The sequence below is a fragment of the Linepithema humile genome, chromosome 3 (assembly GCF_040581485.1).
Source record: "Linepithema humile isolate Giens D197 chromosome 3, Lhum_UNIL_v1.0, whole genome shotgun sequence".
NCBI classification, from domain to species: domain Eukaryota; kingdom Metazoa; phylum Arthropoda; class Insecta; order Hymenoptera; family Formicidae; genus Linepithema; species Linepithema humile.
Window position 1 is genome coordinate 2,044,897 of NC_090130.1, and position 21,761 is coordinate 2,066,657.

General features: G+C 39.9%; 1 protein-coding gene across 5 annotated transcripts in view; it reads right to left on the reverse strand.

Annotated features, from left to right (window-relative positions):
- The window catches only part of by (blistery), a 154,597-nt gene that overhangs the window by 96,024 nt on the left and 36,812 nt on the right, over window positions 1-21,761 (reverse strand). For all 5 annotated transcript variants that reach the window (XM_067351477.1, XM_067351480.1, XM_067351478.1 and 2 more), the window contains exons 2-3: window positions 3,609-3,717; window positions 3,029-3,066 (exon numbers count right to left, since the gene is read on the reverse strand). In XM_067351477.1, the coding sequence (XP_067207578.1) occupies window positions 3,029-3,066; window positions 3,609-3,717 (147 nt within the window). The remainder of the gene's footprint in view (window positions 1-3,028; window positions 3,067-3,608; window positions 3,718-21,761) is intronic.

Here is a 21,761-nt window from a genome sequence, read left to right on the forward strand (position 1 = left end):
TTTAATTGCAATATCCATTTCAGAGTTCAAGATCAGAGGACAATGTAAAATATCAATCGCGCGTTTTATCATCGGCAAAGCGTTGCATATGCAAATTCTATATCGACATTGATATTTTCCGCTTATTAGGTTTCTGCTGCTTCTAACCGAGGTGCTGAAGTGTGAAGAGTATCGCGTCACGGTCGAGTAATATGCTGAATATACTCAGCACGCGATCATTATTTATACCGCTGCCATAATCCACGGCAGTTACGCGCTCTCCTCCGCAACGAAGGAGAAAATCGAACGATTCGTCTTAAACGGCGATTCTCGCGCTGAAATATAAACACGTTCCTGTGAAAATGAGCGGCAACACAAGCCGTTCAATAAGACGAGACCGTTGCTTTCTGTTCCCCGGATTGTTACTGCGCCTCTCGCCTCGAGAGATAAAAACCGCCGCGCCGGAATTCCATGTTCGTCACGTTCGCGTCGTGCGTTTTGAAATTCGAAGCAGGTTCCGGTTCCTTCCAGGAGTCACATGGCTCAACTGCGGAGCCCACGGGTCGTCTCTTCGCGGTATTGTTGTTGTTATCGACCTCGTCTCCTTCGTGATATGATGTAATTTGCTCTACACGCGTCTCTAGGCTTCTCGGACTATCTGTACCGCGTCTCCCCTCGCCTTGAACTTAAGACACCGTGTATATCGATATGGGACCACACGCGTGTCGGCGTATATAAGCCTCTTGCGTTTGTAACGAGTGTGCACGCTTTGCACCAGTGGCGTAGAAAAGCGTCGTTGTTTCATTCCAACTGCATTGTGTCGCGTTGTCGCAATAAAATTTTATTCTACGGCTGTCAAAATCAAATATTAATTTACAGTCTGAAACTATAATATAAGTAACGCGTTAAATGTGATTATAAAATGAATTCAGTAATTCTTATTGAATTATTTTGAGAAATTTATAATTTAATCTTTGTATTTAAAAAATCAGACTGTACATTTATTTTATGTCGCAATAACTTTCGCTCAATTATTTTCATTCTGACAGCCGCTTGCGCAAATCATTCGCTTTTTTTCATCTCACTGTGGCCGCGTTTCGAACCTCTACGGCGGATATGACGTAGTATTTTTACGTTGCAACCGGCAGGCAATTATTCGTTTTTCATGAGATGAGAGCGACGTCTGCCGCTCGTAAGCGTAATGAGTCCGCGTTACTAATGATCGTACGTTTGTAATCACGTCGAAGGACCGGATGCCGCCAGACTCTCTGATCAATCGACGACCTTGGCAATTACGGTTCCGTTTATGGCCCCTTGACATTTTTCTAACGTGCACGAAATGTCATTCGATCGCGATCGTTAATTTCGCGGCAGCTTTGAGCTGGCGAATTCGGAGCGACATGACATTTCGAAGAAACGCCAAATAGCACTTATGTACATCCGATATTATCCTCGTCGCGATGAGCTTCGTAGCGTGCGTTATCGCCAAACGCGTCTCCAATTAATTCTTCGTGCGTTAAAATTCTTAGTAATTTGAAGAAAAAAAAAATTAAATTGCTTATCATCGCATTTATTGCATACATAATCGCTGCATTAAAATAAAGGCTTAAACGCAAAGCTATAAACTGGACCACGCTTTCTCGCGGAATAACGTCAGCGACGTTTTATCAACTATTTGCTGGCTACCCGACGAAAGTAACCACCCTCGCGTTACACGGTCCGATAACACGAGCCGCGTAAGCCACGGATTACACTTGCCGGACGTTTCCGCGCCGTTATCCTGAAGTAACGACAGGGTTAATCCGCCTTTTCTGGCGAAGAATGCCGCAACAAAGCGGAACGACCGCGCCCGTCCGCTTTTACCGGAGGAAGTCGTGCACTTCGGCTTGCACTTCGGCGCGCACTCCTCGTGTCTGACGGACATTCCTCTCCATGTCCAGTCAACGTTCATCCCGCCGCCGACACTCGGAGTCGGCACAAGCGCGCGTGCTGGAAAGACGCGCGTGTAGGTACGTTCGGCTCTCTCCATACGCGAGCGTGACATAGGAGTACTCGGCGATACGAGGAAGGTAAGTAAGGCTCGTGCCCTGCCCGGTGACTGAACCCACACAGCATTTCACGTAAGGAGCGCACACGCATGCACCAATACCGATGCACAAAACCGGCGAGCGCACACGCTCATCCGTCCGACACATCGGACCGAAGAACCGTTCGGAGAACCGAGTATCTCATCAGTTAAGATATCGACGCGCTTTTTGGATTAAAGCGTGCGGCGGAGATTTACTGCGCGCATGGGTGGAGAACGATGGAAGCTACTCATTAATTTCTGTTATTTTGCTATCGCGCTATCGACCCCTAGGCCGTGAGAAGGATGATTATTACTGCGAGAAGTAGGTACAACGAATGCAAAATTATGTGACGTTAACAGAGATATTAAGTTTCCCGATGCTTGTTATAGGGTTTCTTATTATCGCTAATAATATACCTTAAACAAATCTTTTTATAAAAAAAATCTCTAAAGGCACTTTGATCATTACGTGCAAGCTATATTATAAGAATGAAATTTGCGAGTCATATTATTTTCTTATTGAATTTCTTGTAGAATTAAATTTCGATTTTAGCGACTTTTTTACGAAATTTCTTTGTGCGAGAAAGCAAAGTACATAAGTTTTTATAGATTTTAGAATATCTTTTTGTTCTTGAGAGAAATGAAAACCGATGCGCGTAATCGCTATCAACTCGAGTCTTGGCTTAACGTATCTCGAAGGCTCGAAGGGTCTGTTTAAGTACCAGGAAGTACGCGGAAGAGTGCATGGCTGGATGGAAGAGGGGCTCTTCATGTACGTGGAAGTGTGTGCTCTTTGCTCCGGTCTGTCATAAACCTTCCAAGAAAGAGGCCTTGATTACGAATGTCGCGCTTAGGAGAAGTGACATGCTCACGACAGTCTAATCGCCGCGTTTGCGTTTGCGGAACGCTCGCAGGAATCTGTCACGTCGGAGAAACCAAATAAAACAATTCAAAAGATTATCTACATACAAAATCACATACCTTGTCTTCGCATGACTTGTGGCAGATGTACTTGCACACTGAAACAAAAAAAAAACACAGATTCAAATGTGAAATTTACGGATTTCTAGTCTCATTGATTTTAATGTTTACATTCGTCGGGGTAATAAACGATAATTTTGATTGAGCGGTGATAATTTTACATGATGCTATATTCGCTCATTTTCACGAGTCGAGAAACGATCTCAAATATTATAATCATTTCCTCGATCCTATATTAATACGCAATTGCGTTAATTATTTGCTTGACGCGGATGCAGCAATCAATCCGACTTTCACGCGTGCACGAACGAACGTGCGTTTCTGCATTAATTGTAGTAATCATCGTGTAATCTGGAGCACAGCAATGAGACTTAATATCAGTAATAACGCTGGTAATATTAATAAAAAGAAAAGTACCGAATTACCCGACAACGGTGCTATTTTAACGAGCGCTTTCCCGGTTAAGCAGGAGCTTTCGTATCTTTCGAGCGATTCAAGAGCACTACTGTGTACCATCCAGAATACCGCGAAGAGCCAGCTGTTACCCGTTACCCTGAAGAGAATGATGTTATCGACTCACCTCGGCAGCAAGAGGCTTGCTTGATCACCGCCTGATGGCACAAATGACATGGTCGGGGTTTGCGTAGCTGCTTGGTGCGGAACACGTGACACTGGGGTTCGAAGTCGCTCTGAAACATAGCAGGAGAGCTTAATTAGTACAATAATTGTTTAGGTTGATCAAGGACGAAAGCGCCATCGGCTGGCGCCGCTTTTTACGCGCCGGCTTTTTCGTCGACATCGATCACTTGATCGCGGGAACCTCTCGAGTCGCGATTAAACTCGTTAAGGCACAGTATTATAAATGGGGAGCTTGTTCGACTCGAGGGGGAAACGCCTGATGCCTGAAACGAGGTCGCAGATCTCAATCTCCGACTACAGCAATGGACATTGTAATGCGATGAAGTATTTATTACAAGTGAAATCATCCTGTTGCTAGACTGACGACGTTTGCGTTTCATATAAATGTGTATTCGTGAAACACCTAATTAAAGAGATAAAATTTATCGATGTAACATTTACTTGTTTATCTGAATAATGTATAATCTGAAAATTGATGATAATTTTATTAACCTATCATTATTTCATATCTTGTCTCGAATAAAAATTAAAAAAGCGATTTACGTAAAAGGATTTCAAAGGATCGGAATTATTGGTATAAGAACGGCATTACTGATGTAACGAACTTATCGTAGGATGAAACGTCAGAATGCAGCACGTGTTCGTAATAATGCCGGCTTTTGCAACCAGCTCATGCGATTAATCACGTAACAAACCGAGGATCAGCTTCGCTTAATCACTGCTCCGAGGATTCCCTCCTGACCGCGCGCGCTTCGCGGCAATTATAATCATTCTCATGTGTGGCTTTTCTGCGGCCGCAGATGGAGGCGAGCTCACGAGCGGACGGGCGGCGCATAAATTGAGAAAACAGAACAGCCATTCATTAGGATCGCGTTTATCCCCGGATACGCTGCCGGCGGAGCGCTCGTCTATGACTTCAATACGACAGTCAACCTGTTAACAGTACTTAAGCCGGTGGGCAGCGCTCTGTCAGTTCGCAAAGTTATGCGCAAATAAGCGCCCGGGGCCCTCCGCAAAAGCGCGGCCCCTCTCCGATTACGTACACGCGATGTAAGACTCTTCCTCGAGAAAACGCGGATAACCCGTCTTTTCACCCACGTCGATCGAATCCCCGGAGAGAAAACGCGGATTTGAATGCGAGTTACCGCGGTAACTCGTATGCCGGCGAGTCGCGCTCCGCGAAGCACGAGTGAGCAATTTTGCATATGCAGATGGCTCAAAAATCCATATAGGATTCTCTCTTGGAGTCAAAATATTGTAACTGATATAGATGGTACAGACACGAGATAGAAATGCTGCTGGTAGAAAAGATTTCGCAACAATTTTTCAACGATATTATTCTTTAGAAAAACTCACATTTCATAAAAATAAAAAAAAAATTAAACCATACAGCACGAAGCGCAATATATGTATGTATAAGCATAGCTTCGTTATAATCCGCGAGAGTTCGCGAATACGTGCATTTTTCTCGGTGTGGATATTTAAATGGACTTAATCATCGCACGCGCAGCAATAAAGCGGTTTCTACTCCCTCGAGCTGCGTAATTAAGACGCGAGAAAAACACATTGCTGGAGAGAAGAGATTCTTCAATGAAGTCCATATCGTTGTCGCGTTAATTTTATTATTGCGGCGCGCGTATTTTTATCAACGTCGACGAGTGTGTCGACGCGGATTGTAAAATTTACTGTAGTCGTCCGATATAATGATGTAATATTTTTTAATTATCAGTTTTATCGATACCGCGGGGCACGCGCGATGAATTATTATAATATTATACGAACTCGGCGCGCAGACTCAAACGAACGTGCTTCCTTATTGGAGATAATATGTCGCGGCACTTTCCTCACCCGTCGTCGTCGTAAACGTCACCACGCGCTTATCCTTTTTATCGGACGATAAAATACACCAGTCGCCATTGTGTTATTTTTCGTCGAGTCCCCGCGGAGTTTTGATCTATGGACACAGCGTTTGTCGAAATTACTCTTTGGCTGGTTTATCGTCGCATAATGATACGCTGTATATCGTCGCACGCACTTTGTCGTCGTAAAAGCTGACTTGCACGAAGCGATTGCACTTCAAACACACACATGAACTCCGCAATAAATATAAATTCTTTAGAAATATTACGTATATGTATTCTAAACACACGATTTTATCACGTCATTATGTTTTGTCATTATACTTGTATCATTTGGCATATTAATTTACTTTAGAAAAGAAGTGGAACCATAATATAATCCAATTGTTTCACGTGGGAATTTGTAAAAAAAAAAAAAAAAACATTCATAAAAATCTCACGCCCTTTTTATCACGAATCTTACAGTTCTGCTCTTCTCTTGCAGTTCCAATGTCGCGTCACTTATAAATTCTGCGTATTTTCTATTTGATAAGCAATAATAAGCGTCACATTAATTATCGTTCAATCGTGACTATTGCGCAGAAAGCATTCCACGCTTTTCAGTGACTATTGGAATCCGAATGGTGCGCGTGAGTGGAGATAAAACGGCTGTTTAATGTCAGCGTTCGATGGCGGTTTTCCAGCAATAATTCAGCCCGTTTAACGTTCAGCACATTTAATTCGCCTGCTAATTATCGAATCCATTCGCACGGCGTATCGCGACGGCATCGCAAAAAGAAAGAGAAAATGGCAACGCAGATATAACAATATGCGCTGCTGTAGAATTTTATTCATTACCTAACGATTGTGAATACATCTTATTAACTAATTGCCAGATTCATTACCGCACCGTAACCTTTGACACCACTAGAAAGCAGCGCTATTGATCACGCGGGGTTAATTGATCTTTAATCGCCGCAGGAATTGGCGGAATCGTTTAAACTCCTCAACTTGTCCATCAATCCTGCAATTTTTAAAGCTTTTTTCGAATTCACATTATTATTTGCTCTATGCGGCACACAAGAAAGCTTCGAGAGACTATTTTTTTATATATTATATTCTGCAATATCAAATTGATTAAATTTTTTACAAAACGTAAAATAAATAATAAAAGTTTACGAAGGTAATCTTTATATAACAATTTGTTTTTTTGATCAATTTTATTAGATGTTTCTTTTTCAATGCTTTGTTAGTGGATTTAATTACGTGAGTAATTTTACTTAGTCGAAATTCGCACGATTAGATGGACGGACTATCCATAAAATTTGAACACGCACACACGCGCATTTATCAATCTACAACTGAGAAAAGTTTTCCCTTGTGATGTTAAATGAAATATACGTAAACGAGACGGCACGGCGGGATTTCGTTTAACGAGCGGGCTGATTTAGGACCGCATATCACACGGATAATCCACCTTGCCGCGGGTGAATAATAACTATATTTCATAATAGATTCAGCGCATCATGCGATACATCACACAACGTGTAATTTCAACGGCGCGCACGTTCAATGGGCGTAATACGTATACATAATAACATTGTGCGGTCTAGCGTAATTTGTGATAAATGAGTACGACAAGCCAGCTCGTTTTAATGAATCCGAAACGAGTCAGATAGTTCTGTGGTTTAAGCACCTGTTGTTTCAATAAATTTTCCGAGAATGCTATTACTATCTGAAAATAAATTGTAGAAACTGTCACTTTAATGGCAGTACAGTTAAATGAGTAAGTTTCTCATATGTAATTACATTAGCATAAATTTAAAAATTTATGGATTTATGACCATAATGACATTTTTCATAAGAAGAAATAGAATAAATTTAATTGAAACTGAATTGTGTGGATAGAACTTGTAAAAGTGACTTCTTCCAGAAGCTGAATGTGAAGAAATTAATAATAAAAATACAAGAATAAATTCTGAAACGTGTAATTAATGCAATGTTAATCAACAATAATCATTTCGTCGAAAACCGAATCCTAAGGCCAGTTTTTTGAAGTAAAACCAAATCGGAACCATTAAGAATATATTTATAGATTTTCTATCTTCGACGGTAACTCACGCAGAAAGCTTGCGTAGAACGCGAGTTCAAAGCTCGGGCAAGAGATTCAAGTGGCATCAAGTGCGCTTTCTCTGTCGCGATACCACGTAGACCGCGGAGCAGCGGATCATTCGAAAGAAAACGAAGAGGAAAGAACGATGGGAGGCGAACGAGAGCTCGAACAGAGCCGGCTTTGTCGGGTCGCGCTCGCGCTTGCGACTCGGAACACTTCGACTTGCATTAACCGCAAAGATACAAAGACGAGAACTCGCGGCCTTCCCCCTGCCTCTCCTCGAGATACGGCCTCTCATGCCTTCTACTTCCTCGACGATTTTATCGTCACATCGAATGGCTCTAGTGGGTGTGATATGCAGGAAATACTGACGCGGGTTATTATTAGAGTAGCAGATAACCCTGAACATTTTCCAACTTTCTTCTTAGATGAAATGCAATTATTTTATTTTTTTAACTTAACTATTATATTAAATGCAAACTATAAGAGCAGTATAAAAGTTAAAAAAAATAAAACTTTATTTGTTAAACAACTGGGGCGCAAGAGAAAATATTTCAGCATCCAAACTAATGGTAAAAAAAGAAATTTTTTACAATTTAAAATCCAAAAAAAGATAATACCACCATACAAGTAGTATACGTAGAACAAATACCCGACGTGTGCTATTATTCAGCCTCGACGACAATTCGCATTAAGTCGAAGCGATCGCCGTCTGATCATACTTGTTCGGTCGTCGCGACTGATCGCGCTGACAAACGATTCGCCAAGGTGGCCGGCTCGTGTCGGCGAGGATGCGGCAGTTAGGAAAAAAAAAACGAACAAGCGATCGGGCCCAGAAACGAGGCTAACGCTCGCAACGACAAGATCTCCGTTCGCATGGCGGCTCGTGCACAGCAAGCGCCTTGTATCGCCGTTGGCACATAAACGCGCGGCCGTGTCTTCGCTCGAGCTTATTTCCTCGAAAGCATCTTTGCGATCGCGTTACTTCGGCGCGGAAACGACGCGTATAATGGAGAACGACGGCGGAGAGGGTGAGAGAGAAGATAAGAAGCTAGGCGGATCTGCCGGAGACACGCTGCTAATGTACCTTATGAATTACTCTCGCACGGTTTTATTTTTCATTCGCGTTGGTGCGCCATTATTTTCGCAGCTGAAATATGTCTTTATATTATCATAAAATATAATTTTTGTAAAATTTTCGAGATCAGAATTAACACACTTTACGAGAAAATAAAGATCGCTGTCCACAGTTTTACGATATTTTCTACAGATAACTTTCAAGGTGAGAGCGGTGGCTGCGCGTCGCGAATACTCGCGACTTAACAAATTGCGGGAGCGTGCGGCGAGATGGGCAGAAAAGAATACGGGATCCGTGCTCGCAGAGCGTGGCGACTTTATATCTGATGGCGCGCTCGTGTCCTGTGAAGCTTCACGAGGTGTGGCGCCGCGCGCTCCGCAATAGTGCGTGATGATGGCAGTCGCAGGCACTAGAGGAAACTATCGATGCAGTTTGTAATTGCTGCCAAGCTTTGGTAATTAATTAATTAATAATTTACATGCTATCAGAGTATCAGAACCGGCTGGTGGATATAATATCAATTCCGCATTCGAGGAGCTACTTAATTAAACATCAGGACTCAATTTTTCCGCAGCGTTCGATCAACCAGATAGAAGACTTGTTTATTTGCGCGTGTTTCAGCGCTAAGACCGTTAGTTAAAACTGGAAATACAGAATATTATAATTTGTCGCGAGTTGCGCGAGTATTTTCTTGCGCGCGATCTTTTTGCTTTTATATCATTTTTGCAAGCGAGTGGCATTCAGTCAGTACCGATAACACATTCCCGATCGTAACTTTGCCTCTTTGAACAGAGCGATAACTCACAAAGTCGCCGTACGAGCATTGGCATTCCGGACGCGACGTTGCTCGTGTAATAAAAAAGAAGACCGGCGAAAGAAAAGAAAAGGAAGACTGCGAGAATAAAGGTTCGAGCGGCATAACAATGGGAGTAGAAAGCAGAGATGCGGAAGAGTAAATAAATATATAGATATCCCGCAAGGAGAATAATGTGATATATCTCTCATGAGAATTATTCCACCTCTTTGCTATCATTTTTACTAAAAATTAAAATGTGCAAAATTATATTTTTTTTAAATTAATATTTTGAGACATTTAACAATTTCGCTATTATTGATAATTTAACTGAAACAATTCAACTTGATATTTAATTCAATATTTCGAAAAAGACAATAACGTATCGCACACAAACTCACGCGTTTCTTGTGGGACAGATCGTAGTAGTCGTATAACTTTGCCACTTCGATAGCTTCGAACCGTCGTATCGCAATTTCACTATAGCCGAATCCCCGATGAGACGTCGGAACCGCAACGAGCGAGCGAAGAGAATGGAAACGAAAGTCGTGGGACGGAGATTAAGAATGAAATGAACACGAGACCGCGCGTGATTGGTAATCCCTTCGACCGGTAAATCCGGCATGGAAATGGAACAGAACGCGCATTCGAGAAACGATATTCGTTATTCATTGGGCACCCGAGCGTGCGTGAGTCCACGCGGTCTGACGTGCGTTAGGCCCATGCGATCACGCGCCAATAAATTTCCATTTAGGGCCCCTCGTTGTTCAGCTCGTCTGGATATTGAGTTTCACGGCGAATTTCGTGATACGAGTCGGCGGTCGACAGAGACGCGCCGTTTTGCCGGCCGTTGACGAGACTGAATGCCGAAGTTTGAGGAATTCTCCTCCTGGTAATATTGCTTCGCGTACAATGGACTTAGTTTGCCGTAAGACACATATTACATCATTAAAGTTATGCTACAGAATTTAATTAGCCGTCTCGCGCATTCAGTTCAGAGAATATCAATCATTCATTGGTCCGAATTAATTAAGCTGTTATTACTGTTACTCTGCTTTTAATTAATAAAGTTATAATAATTTGATCCATTTGTTTAGAAACTTGGAAAAATCAAAGCTGAAATTAAATTTGTTAATTAATACTTTTCAGTTGCGCTCTGGCAATGAATTAAGACTCGTTTTCGCTTCACTTGTACAGTTGTAGCTACATTTAGCTAATAACAACAGGATGTACGGTAGAAGTTCGCTCGTGGTAAAATATAGTACTTCATTACAATGTGCATCCGTTTTGAACTTCCAAGAATCATGAATTTCGAGATGCAATCCGCGTGTCACGCGCGGCAGCTTAACCGAGATGCTGGCTATTGACAATGAACTTGGGAGATATCGCGCAGAGTGGAGATGAGAGATAACTCTCACGGTGCATCCAGATTTCGCGAGTGATAACGCGACCTTGCTGTACTTGCACACCGTACGGCGAGAGATTATGTTGCACGTGCGCCGGACGTCGTGGCGATTCAGCCGGCGACGGTAAAATGCGGCATGACGAACGACCGCGGTTCTATCTCGCGGCATGCCAACCGGTTCCGTCGCGCAGAAAATTTCGCACAGCTTTGCCCGGGATGTCCGTGAATTGAGGTACACGTGCGCCGATGATCGCGCTCGGGCTACCGCGAAGCATGGCTGAGCGCTGCGGGAGGATAGATTACATTACATCTTCGTACAGGAATGCTGCTCCGTCTTTTTTAGCCGAAGTCGGCGTTTCCGCACACGCGATGCTCAGCAAGATGGTCGTTCAATTTTTTCGCGAGTGGAATACCTTTCACATCGATATCAGAAGCGATTCGCGAAGAATTGAAGCAAAGATGAGATTCGTAAAAAAATACAAGGGTCAATGTGTGTCAGTTGTGACTTAAATATGTGAAATATCTATTTCGATGTTCTTGAAATGGAAGAATTAACAAAAAAATACTTAAATAAATAATGAAATGTTCGGAATATTCTATATGCTTCCGAAGATGTTAAGATGAAGACGTTTATTCCCGTTTCTCCCGTTTCTAATCTGCGGAATGAGAGATTGGTTACTCTCGTTCTGAGATATTAATAGGTACAAGGTGGCCTATGAAACACATGGCAAGCTGTTATTAAATTTGATAAATAGGACAGTAATACATACAACGCAGTTCTCCTATTACGTTATCGCATGGACGCAAAGTTCCGATAAATTCGTTCCTCGTGTCCTTTTACCGATCCTCGATAAAGATCGCATCAAATTGCCAAAGACATTTAATTTACAAGCCCACGAATTAGCTGACTTACAACGTAATCAATTTAAGCGTCTATTAAACGCGTCGAGATAAGCGTTGAATTCGCTTTCTCTATTTCTATCGTCTCAACTAATCGCGCCGTAAGAAAACGACCCGGCACATGCGTGTGTGCACCATTTGTCAAGCATGGTCGTGCACAGTTTTTGCAGTCCTATGACTGTTATGAGTGAAATATGGACCACTCGAGCAATCTCGTCGCGCTTTTGTGAGCTTCGGCATATGTTCTTTTCTGAGAACGCCTGATAAATTCGACTCGTTCTTTTTTAGAACCATAAAAATTTTAAAAACAGTTGCCTTTAATTAGAGTGTTATTAATAAAGAATTAAAATTGAGATAAAATTTCGATTATATTAGAATAATGAAATGGGAAGTTCGATCAAAAGATTTGACCCTACAATAATCTAAAATTTTTATCCCAAGTTTTTAAGTTTTACGTTAATGTGCATTAAAATAATCGTGCAAAATCTTTGTTCATAGGTTTGCGATGTTTCATTTTGAATGCAGTGTAATCCTTTGCCACGGACATTTCATGGCCTAAGTTTATGTGAATTTTACATATGTGACAGCCATGTGTAGGCCGTGTAAAGGCTTGGAGAAAGTAATATCCGACTTTGGTTTAAAATGGCTCGCATGACCCGCACTATGACCGTAGCGGAAGGTCGGCTATTTTTCAGAGTACTCTGAGAACGACCATATTGGACCGGTCGCTCCGAGCGAATAATAAGGTGGTTCGAATCCGGCGAAGGAAATCAGAGTCGACCGAGCATCAGTTGAGGTAATCCGACGCCGTTTGTCATCGTTAGATAATCCGCAATGATTTCCAGCGACGACGAAGAATTGCACCAGTATTTTCAGAATGTATTTTCGCGACTAGATATAGAATACGCTATTACGCGAATATGGCGCCGCGTTAAAAATGGGTTTGGCTAAAGCCGTTTCCGAAATCAATCAACGAGAACACGTCAAGGGACGAGTTTATCGTGTTCATCGTTGCGCCGCTGTGCACCGTCAAACGTTTTATAAAATATCATCAAAATTCCAACAAACGTATAGCGGCGCGCATGTATGTATGTTCGTGTGTGCGTCAGCGTCGCTCTTGATTGTCAGGCAGCCGAAACGCCATAAAGACGAGAGACCGTCAGTCGAAGAGACACACGTGTCGTCTGCGCGGGGTATGTTATTACTCGGAAACATCATAATCCTGCATTCAACGCAGATGGACACGCGCACATATGGGCGGAAGGTCGTAGGTATATAAATCTCTCTCTCTCTCCCTTCGTTACGGACGCCCTCGATGGGCTCGTGGAATTTATTCATAGAGTCGGCGGGCCTGTGAACTTGGGTTATTAACAAATGCCCGTATGGAGTGGTTTCCTTTTTCTACATTTTACGATTATTGCGCGACATCAAATCGCCTCATTTTAATTTTACGTTCCTTTCACGGCGTATTACAATTAAATATGGATTGTCCATATCATTCATTATATATCATTTTATATGCCCTTGCATTCTATTATATAAGACATAACCTTTCTATAAAGAAATAATTTTTCACTTTTGTACACATTGTAATAGCAAACGAGGAAAAATCACGGCAACTTTAAACTTATTCTATACATTTGTAACAAATATATTATCGCATATTTACTTGTAAATTTTGTGAGTAAGTATTATTTATATACAGAGAGAGAAAGAGAGAGAGAGAGAGAAAATTTACAAGTATAAGCGCAATAACATTCGCGAACGCATTGAATAACCGACCTTTTATATTTGCACAATACTTCCATGTTTTCTTTCGTGCCTATGAAATATTAAAAGTTCGTTCTTTATTCCCAGTGTAAGATATAGTTCTTTATATTTCTAAAACGAAAAAGACACTTTATAATTCCATTCCCTTTTCTAGCTATGTCTTCCATGAGAGCGCCCCACTTTCCTTCTAACATAAAATGTTCAGCAAGTTCTTGGCAAATTGTGTTTGACCAACCAGAAACAACTGTTGCCGGTCGAAAGTTTTCGAAAGATTAGAGAGAGAAAAGAGTTTATTTACCGCCTGTTGTCTTTCATCTATGTTTTATAGTTAGCCAGACGAGCTGTCGTTTCGTAACATATATCTTCCAAGAGTCTTTTTTTAATAAAATATAAAAAAATATTGCCAAGATAAAGTTTAAAAATTTGTCGTTCAAAATCGATGACATTATAAATAGATTAAAAATAAATTTTTAATCTACGCGCTATATAAATTCGATATTTACCCGCTTCGGCGTATTCTATTTTTATCGATACAATATGGTTAATTTATTATTCTGTGACGGAGGATCTTACACAATCATTTTCCGAGACGTATCTGTCGGATTTTGGGGCCGATGATGAAATATTTTCACGAGTCAGCTCTGTCAGAGACCTTTAAATCTCGTTAGCATGCTAGCACAAGCAGAAAGGGCAGATGCTTACTGGATAATTTACGTAATCCATCAACCGAGCGTTTCATTGTTCTACGGTAGCTGCAGTAGTATATAAGTAAATTGGACGTGCGTTTATATAAGACGTGAAGTCAATCACCAAGTCTAATCATATCTTTATCCTAATCTTCTATCTAAAAATTGTAATGTAATTCTCTTGATTTTCGAAATAAAATGTAAGAAGTGGAATTTTATTTATTTTTATGTCTGTCAATACGTATATTTATATAGAGCTTCCATTTTTGTTTGTTGAAATAAAGTTGAGAGCACACGTTTTGCCTTCGGACAAAATCAGACATGGATTTTTACGCGCTCACGCTAAAGATATCGATGCTCGTAATCCTCTGTTGCTACACATACGCGACGAGTTCTGAACTTGTAGCTTAATAACCGTTGATCGCCGAGCGGCGGCGATAATTGGAACGCTCTCCAGGCTAATTACGGAGAATACACGAGTGAGCGGATGCCGGACGGTTCATAACCTCGGCTATCTGTTTCTCGGATGGGCACACACGCGCGTGCGATACGTCGGCTCACAAACGCGCAAACGTCGGTCTTATATGATCGGCGTGTTTTCATTGCACTAATTCCTTTTGATTATGTCACGAATGCACAATCGTGGCGCCGCGATATGTAAGAACGCTTCTTATCTTCTGAACACTCAATTTGTGGTTATCATTCCGGTGCAGACGATGAGTGGGCAGGTTATCGCGGGTCACTTTACATCATCGTTTTTAATTCTTTTCCTGTTATGAGCGCTTCAATGAAAAATTCATTCAAGAAAAGACTGGAAATACTTCGTAACTTTGTCTTATAAATTTTCAATTATTACAACTGTCACAGTTATTAATTTAATCCAATAATTTTCTAATCTTTTTGCTTACCGCAAATTTCTGCGTATCGTATATTGCATGATTTCAAGCTATCTTAAATAAATGTTTCATTATATTATACGTTAAATGTATATACTTTGACATCACGCTTGTAGAAGTTGAGATACAAAGTCGTTCATTATTAGAGTGGTTTTTCCAGAAGTAATCCGACCGGTTGAGCCATAGCGGAAAAATTATTAGTGTCGTCTGCAAAAAGCTCGCTTATCTACGCAAAATCTCTCTTGCCTACTTTCTCCGTTGTTTATCTCAGTAGAATGGAGCGGGTAAAACGCGTAGAGTGTTAGCGTTGGGCGAGTGACCCCAATAATTTAATGCATATTACCACTGGTTTATGCACAACGCCTTGTTTAGTGGAGATAAAGCGCCGGACTCCAAGACGGAAAGTAAAAAGTGGCTCCTGCGGACTACTGTGGCTTTTTTTTCGTAAAAAGTGAGCAGCGCGCGACATTGCTTGCGTTTTATTGTAATGTTAAATGTAAGTTTTTTTTTGCGTAGCCGGGTGATTTGTTGTATGCATGAATTAAGCTCCCAAGAGTAAAATTTTATGCAGGCGTGTACGAAACACAACCAAACCGTTGTATTAAAGTCGGTTATAAACTCGTGGGAATTAACATATCATAAACATTTATGTTTTTTTGAGATCTAATCTTATAAAATTTACACACGCATAAAATTAGAAATAAACGAAGATATTTTGATTTTTGTTTAACTATATGCCAGATTAACATCAATTATCACAGAATTCCGTTTATTACTTTCATAGATTATATTAATTACTGTTATCATCATTATGCTGCAAATATCTATAAAAATAAAATAGTTTAAATAAAAGCTGTGAGTCTGCAATTTTGACCAAATCCGATGTTACACGCAGGATATTAAACATCGCGCGCGATCGAGAATCGGATGTAAAGTTACCTAGTCATGTGCAAGGTATTATCGTGAATGGCTCGAGGTTAAAATTCCGATCGTCGCTCTACAGCAAAGTTATATAGCGTTTCATTGGGAGCCGCGATGTGAAAATGCCGGCGGTAAGATCTCTAATTCCCGATTAGAAGTCGCCAGCGTCGTTCTTAATGACTTATCGTTAATTAAATCTGCGTTCGATCTTCTCTTCTTTATGCACTCCACGCGGACCCTAGAAACTAGGTTGCAACTTTTTTTTTTCGAAATGTTCTCGATCGGTAAGCGGTTTAATCATTCGGATAATACACTACTTACAGAATATATGCAGTGTTCCAGAACTGTCTCCATCAATTTCATTTACGATTCCCTGACCAACATAGAATTGATTTGTCTAAGAATAATTTTTAGGAATCGTTAATTTTAAAAAATGTTACACACACGACTCTATAATAATAAATCTTTAATCTATTAATTTTCACTGGATAAAGATAAATGTTTAACTAAAAAGATCAAAGTTTATCGATTATAGATCACAACTCTTGAATCATAGCTTTCGTTGAATGTTATACGTCTAATTTAAGAACGGAGATAATCTTTACGATACAAACGAGTCATATAATGAGCGAATATAAATGACGCATACTTTGCGATTTACTGCATGACTCTTGCATAACTTTAGCAACAAACATCGTACTTATGCATGTTGACCTCGGCGTTGTACTCGTGTCTACATGCACTCATGTCTATGAAAGATTACTGGCAAGGACATGATCTCATTTGTCAATATCTTGTTAACAATCCGCGCAAACTAATTCCTTTCCATTAGTACAGGTGTTTTCATTTTATTTTAATAATGATAATTTTCGTGTTGCTTATTCTCAAGTGTGCTATGATTATAAAGATTAACGCGGTAGAAATATAAAAAGTTGGAAGCAACAATATGATAAATTGAATTATATTGTGTAATTATGTGGCCCGAGAAGTTTCTACTAAATTGCTCAATCGTAAATCTTCCAGTTTTTCTGTGGCAGAAAGTACCAATTATTCTCAAGTAATCATCGATATCCCTTCAACGATCTATGACGTTGTCGAACGTTTCTATGCGCGGGGAAAACTCGTCAGATAATAACGGAATAAGGTCTTCATGGGCGTGGAAGCAGAAGACGTATTTCCACGTTGATGAGATTATAGCGGCCACATAAATAACAGAGCGAACGTATTTTCTACAAAGCGATAGCGACGCGATGGAAACTTTCGAATCTAGATCTTTTTCCTTAAATCATTATGTTGCACCAAACAATTTTTTGCCGAGATCCGGAGTTGAGAGTTTCTTTCATAGAACTGTGCATCTGTATATAATTATCTCCGTTTCAATTTGAAATACATCAATTCCGACATTAAAAAATTCATAAATTTCGAGAAAATAGCGAGAAATTATTATATAAAATACAAAAAGATCACTGACTCAAGAAATTTTTTAATTTAAAAAAAATCTTATATCTTAAAAAATATCGCATGCTATTTACGGATTTCTAATCATCCGATCTACAAGAAATTCTATCGGGAATTTATAAAGTATCTAATAATCGATGAATTATTCAAGGATTTATGACAGATCGCTTAACAAATGTTACATAAGATCATAAAGCTATACGTTATAGCGGTCTATAAACGATGAAATCATTCGTTCTAAAGAAGCATTATTGCACCTCTCAATCTGCTAACTCCATTGAAGAAACCTTTCACGTAGAAATGCGTGCCCACTTGTAGACACGTGACTACCAAAGATACCAAGCTCGTCGACGATGCTACGCATCTGTTGGTGAATTGTCGCACATACTACACAACATATGTGTTGTATGTACACACACAGATGCATAGCTATAGGTATCACAGAACCTCCATTCCATTGTTTCATAGAACATACATGGATTTGCTTTCGCAAATAGTAGCTCGTTCGACCGTCGAAGAAAATGCGTGTCTATCGAAAACATGATGTTGCAAGCTACATCATTGCATCAATACAACTGTAAATATTGTAGATGTAAATATTTTAGATGTAAATATTTTAGAAACATAGTATAACTATTATTTCGGACAAATTAAATCAAATTAATAATAACAATAAATCGACGATTTCAAGAAGCTTTAGAAAAAATTTATCTGACTAACCAATCTATGATTTTAAATAACGTAAAATGCAGGAATTTCCAAGGCAAACATTGCGAAAGCTAAAACTATTTTAATTCTCGGAATTATGGTGTTCTGGAAATTTTTATTCGAAAACTTCTGAATTCATTTGAGATATTTTTGAAACCGATCTATTCGTCATCGATTGCGCCAGCATTAATCTAAACCAGATCACCGTTTCTCCGAATCCAGCTTTATGACGCAACATTCACGAGTACAAGCAGCCCTTGTAGATCTATATCGTCCCAGATGTGTGTACCTTTGTCCCAATCGACAAACCCTACACGAAATTTATAGCCGACGATGCAAACACTGCTGTGCACGCACTGCTGTGCGTCACGATCGTAAGTCAGCTTGGCGAGACAGTACGTGCCTTCCTACATCAAGTTAGCTACCGTTTGCGTAACACTATAAAGCTTGCGCTTCGCATAATTTCTATGTTCCACATTCCGTCACCCCGCTACTAAGTGATGCGGTGTCTTTCATCTTGCGAACCATCGCGAAGTATATGCGCGGGAACGTGATGTGGAACGGTCACTTCCGGTGTTCGCTGATCGACGCGTGTAAAAATGGAAATGAGCAATTGTTGCGTACGCGCCGGTCTGGTTAATTAATCGTGAGCTGCTCACAATGCAATAAAGTTGGCGCGCGTTGTACAGCGTTTACACGCGCATAATGCGGCTTCTCTTGGTTTGGAATAATGATAAATAGCGCATAAATCTTGGAACATAAAGTAAAATTAATAACAATTTAATGTGTTGTGCGAAAATCGAATACAATTGTTAGAATTACAGCTATTAAAAATTTTAGAATTGTTAAAACTGTTTGAATAGATTTATAGCTTATTCTGGCACGTAACACATGCATCTACACGTGATAATTTTATTGTTTGAAAAATTCAAACCTTTATTCATTATCTCGCGGTCGAAGCGACGAAACTGTGAAATGTTTGTTCCACAACAGTTATATTAGTACAGTTGTTCTGACCTCGTAACTATTTAGTTGATGATAGCTGTGCGTTAATAATGTTAATTGGTACAGATTAAAAGTGGGTCAATATTAAATAAAGCTAAAAATGCAAACCTATTCAAACGATGTATTAAAGTTCAAGGATAAATTGTTGTTCTTCGTTAAGAGCAGATCTCGAGACTCATTTTATTCTCATCATGTAATATCCGGCAATTTTACGTGTCTTTTAGTACGCGGACAGTTGAGCCTTTCTTATCACGCAACGGCATTTCAATTTGAAGCAGTAAAAAAACTTACATAAAAAGTATTTGCAAACAGTATAAATAAAATTATCATAAAAATAAAGAATTAAAAATCTAAATAATATCTAATTGTAAAGTTTTTATGCCATTTCTATTAATAAATGCATTTATTTCATGTGATTTATAATTAAATCTTACGTTCTAAGATTTAATTATTATGCTAAACAGAAAATTAAAAATGTAAGTTAGCAAATAAAATATACAACTTCTAATATTGCGCGCTGCGATGTCGACATGCGACGGAATGAAAAATGGCACGTTTCTAGGACTTCTATAAATAGTACATTGAGAAAAAGAAACACAATACAAGGTACGGTTCACATACCATCGATAAATCGGCGCCGAACAACTTGTAAATCGCCCTGTCAGTCAACACCGATTGGCAAAACAACATTCCCCCTTATACATTTTTAGAAGTAACGTCAACAGCGAGTGGCGGACGTGTAATTTGACTTGTTAAGCCGATCCATTAAGAAGATATGGCTATCGTCAGTGTCGTCATCGACCCTTCCGCGCGGGCAGATTCGAGGCCGTTTGTTTCTATCGCTAGCCGCGCGGTTAAACACGCAGGATAAGCTTCAAATTCAACTGCTTTCAGCGACCGAGAGATATTTTTGAAAACACAGCGTCTCGCGCTCCATTAGCCGATTGAATCGCTAAATGGAACGCATTACGCGATTTGTTCGCGGTACCATTTCGTAATGCGAGCCCTATGTTTATTATTGCACCGTGAAAAAATACGTCAATATTCATGAAGATAACTTTTTCACACATGTGCGTAATGAAGAAGATTCAACGCCAGACTTTGTTTTACGTCATTGTATCATCAATCAAATTATGTCATCAGATTGACTCTGCTGTAGAGATCGATCTATCGCAGCGCATCAATAAGAAAGTCGCGTTTGAAATAATATCACATTTCTGAAATAATTCTCCCATGCAGATTCTTTTAACGATGTCGAGACGCATTTGTCAGAACAGTAAATAGCCAAATGATAGATTGTAGTCCTGAAAAGTCATGCGATGCCATCGAGAGCCGTTTGAGAGCGCACTTCTCTCGTAACAGCATGTTTCTCAGTCATTATCAGCATCACGTGACTGCTTGACGCAGTACGAGTTAGCGTGAGGTCGCAGATAATTAGCTTGTAGGACTTCAGACAGAGAATGTAAAACCGCCGGTCGCCAGACGGGTCGCGTGTCGCTGAGAAACGAGCGACTTTGAGTCTCGCGATATCGCGCTGCCGCATTATCGATCTCAGACGCAAGGATGAAACATCTGCATAAACGATAAAAAGAATACGCGAAGAGATTAACTTGGAGCTATAAACTTTAACGGCAACGTTCAAAGGACGATAAATGTCCGTCGATAAATCTCCTTTATATCCTGAATATATCACGATTGCAAATTGATACCAGGAAACTTGGTACATTTTCTGAGATGACAACATCTTACAACTCCGTATAAAATGCCAAGAATATTATATCTTGAAAGAGGATATTTCTCTACATAATAAAACATAATATTGCATTTCTCCTATCAGTGTATTTTGTTTCACGGCATTATACTGTGTGAATGGAAATAATGACGCTAATATCTGATATTTTCGGTAGCGAGAATGAAAATGTGTTGCATTAGATGCATAAGATCCGATTATTTCATTTAAAATGCAAACACAAAAGCTTGGCGGTCAATTCATTTGACGCTTCAAAGTTTTGATGTAACAATGAAGTGATGTATAACGAGGCGTGCTTGGAAAGTATGTAATAGCCGAGAGAATTTGCAAGGAAATTGATGCTCTATCAGTCGACCGCCTGACAGCAATTTGTTTTCCCAGACGTCTCATACTTCACGATCTATCGTGAGCTTGTAATTGTTGGACCCCTTACTTTGTTATTGGCTGGGTCACATGAGATCGCGGATGTAAGTGAATTATGGGAGACACTTCTGCGCACGTGCGACAAAGGGAAAGCAATCTTTATAGAAACATTTTAAAAAGTTTTATAATAAATAAATAAATGTTATTAAGTAGTTCCTTGAAAATTTAGGATTCTTTTGTCAAATCATTGAAGAATATCATAACTGTCTCCTCAAATAAAGTCGAGCAAATTAGATCGTTATGAACTTTATGATTTACCGATCAATATGTATTTTGTTTTGACGTCCATTAATAACGTAACACATTGCCCGTATTGTTTAATGATTTATCGACAAGTGATTACAGTATAA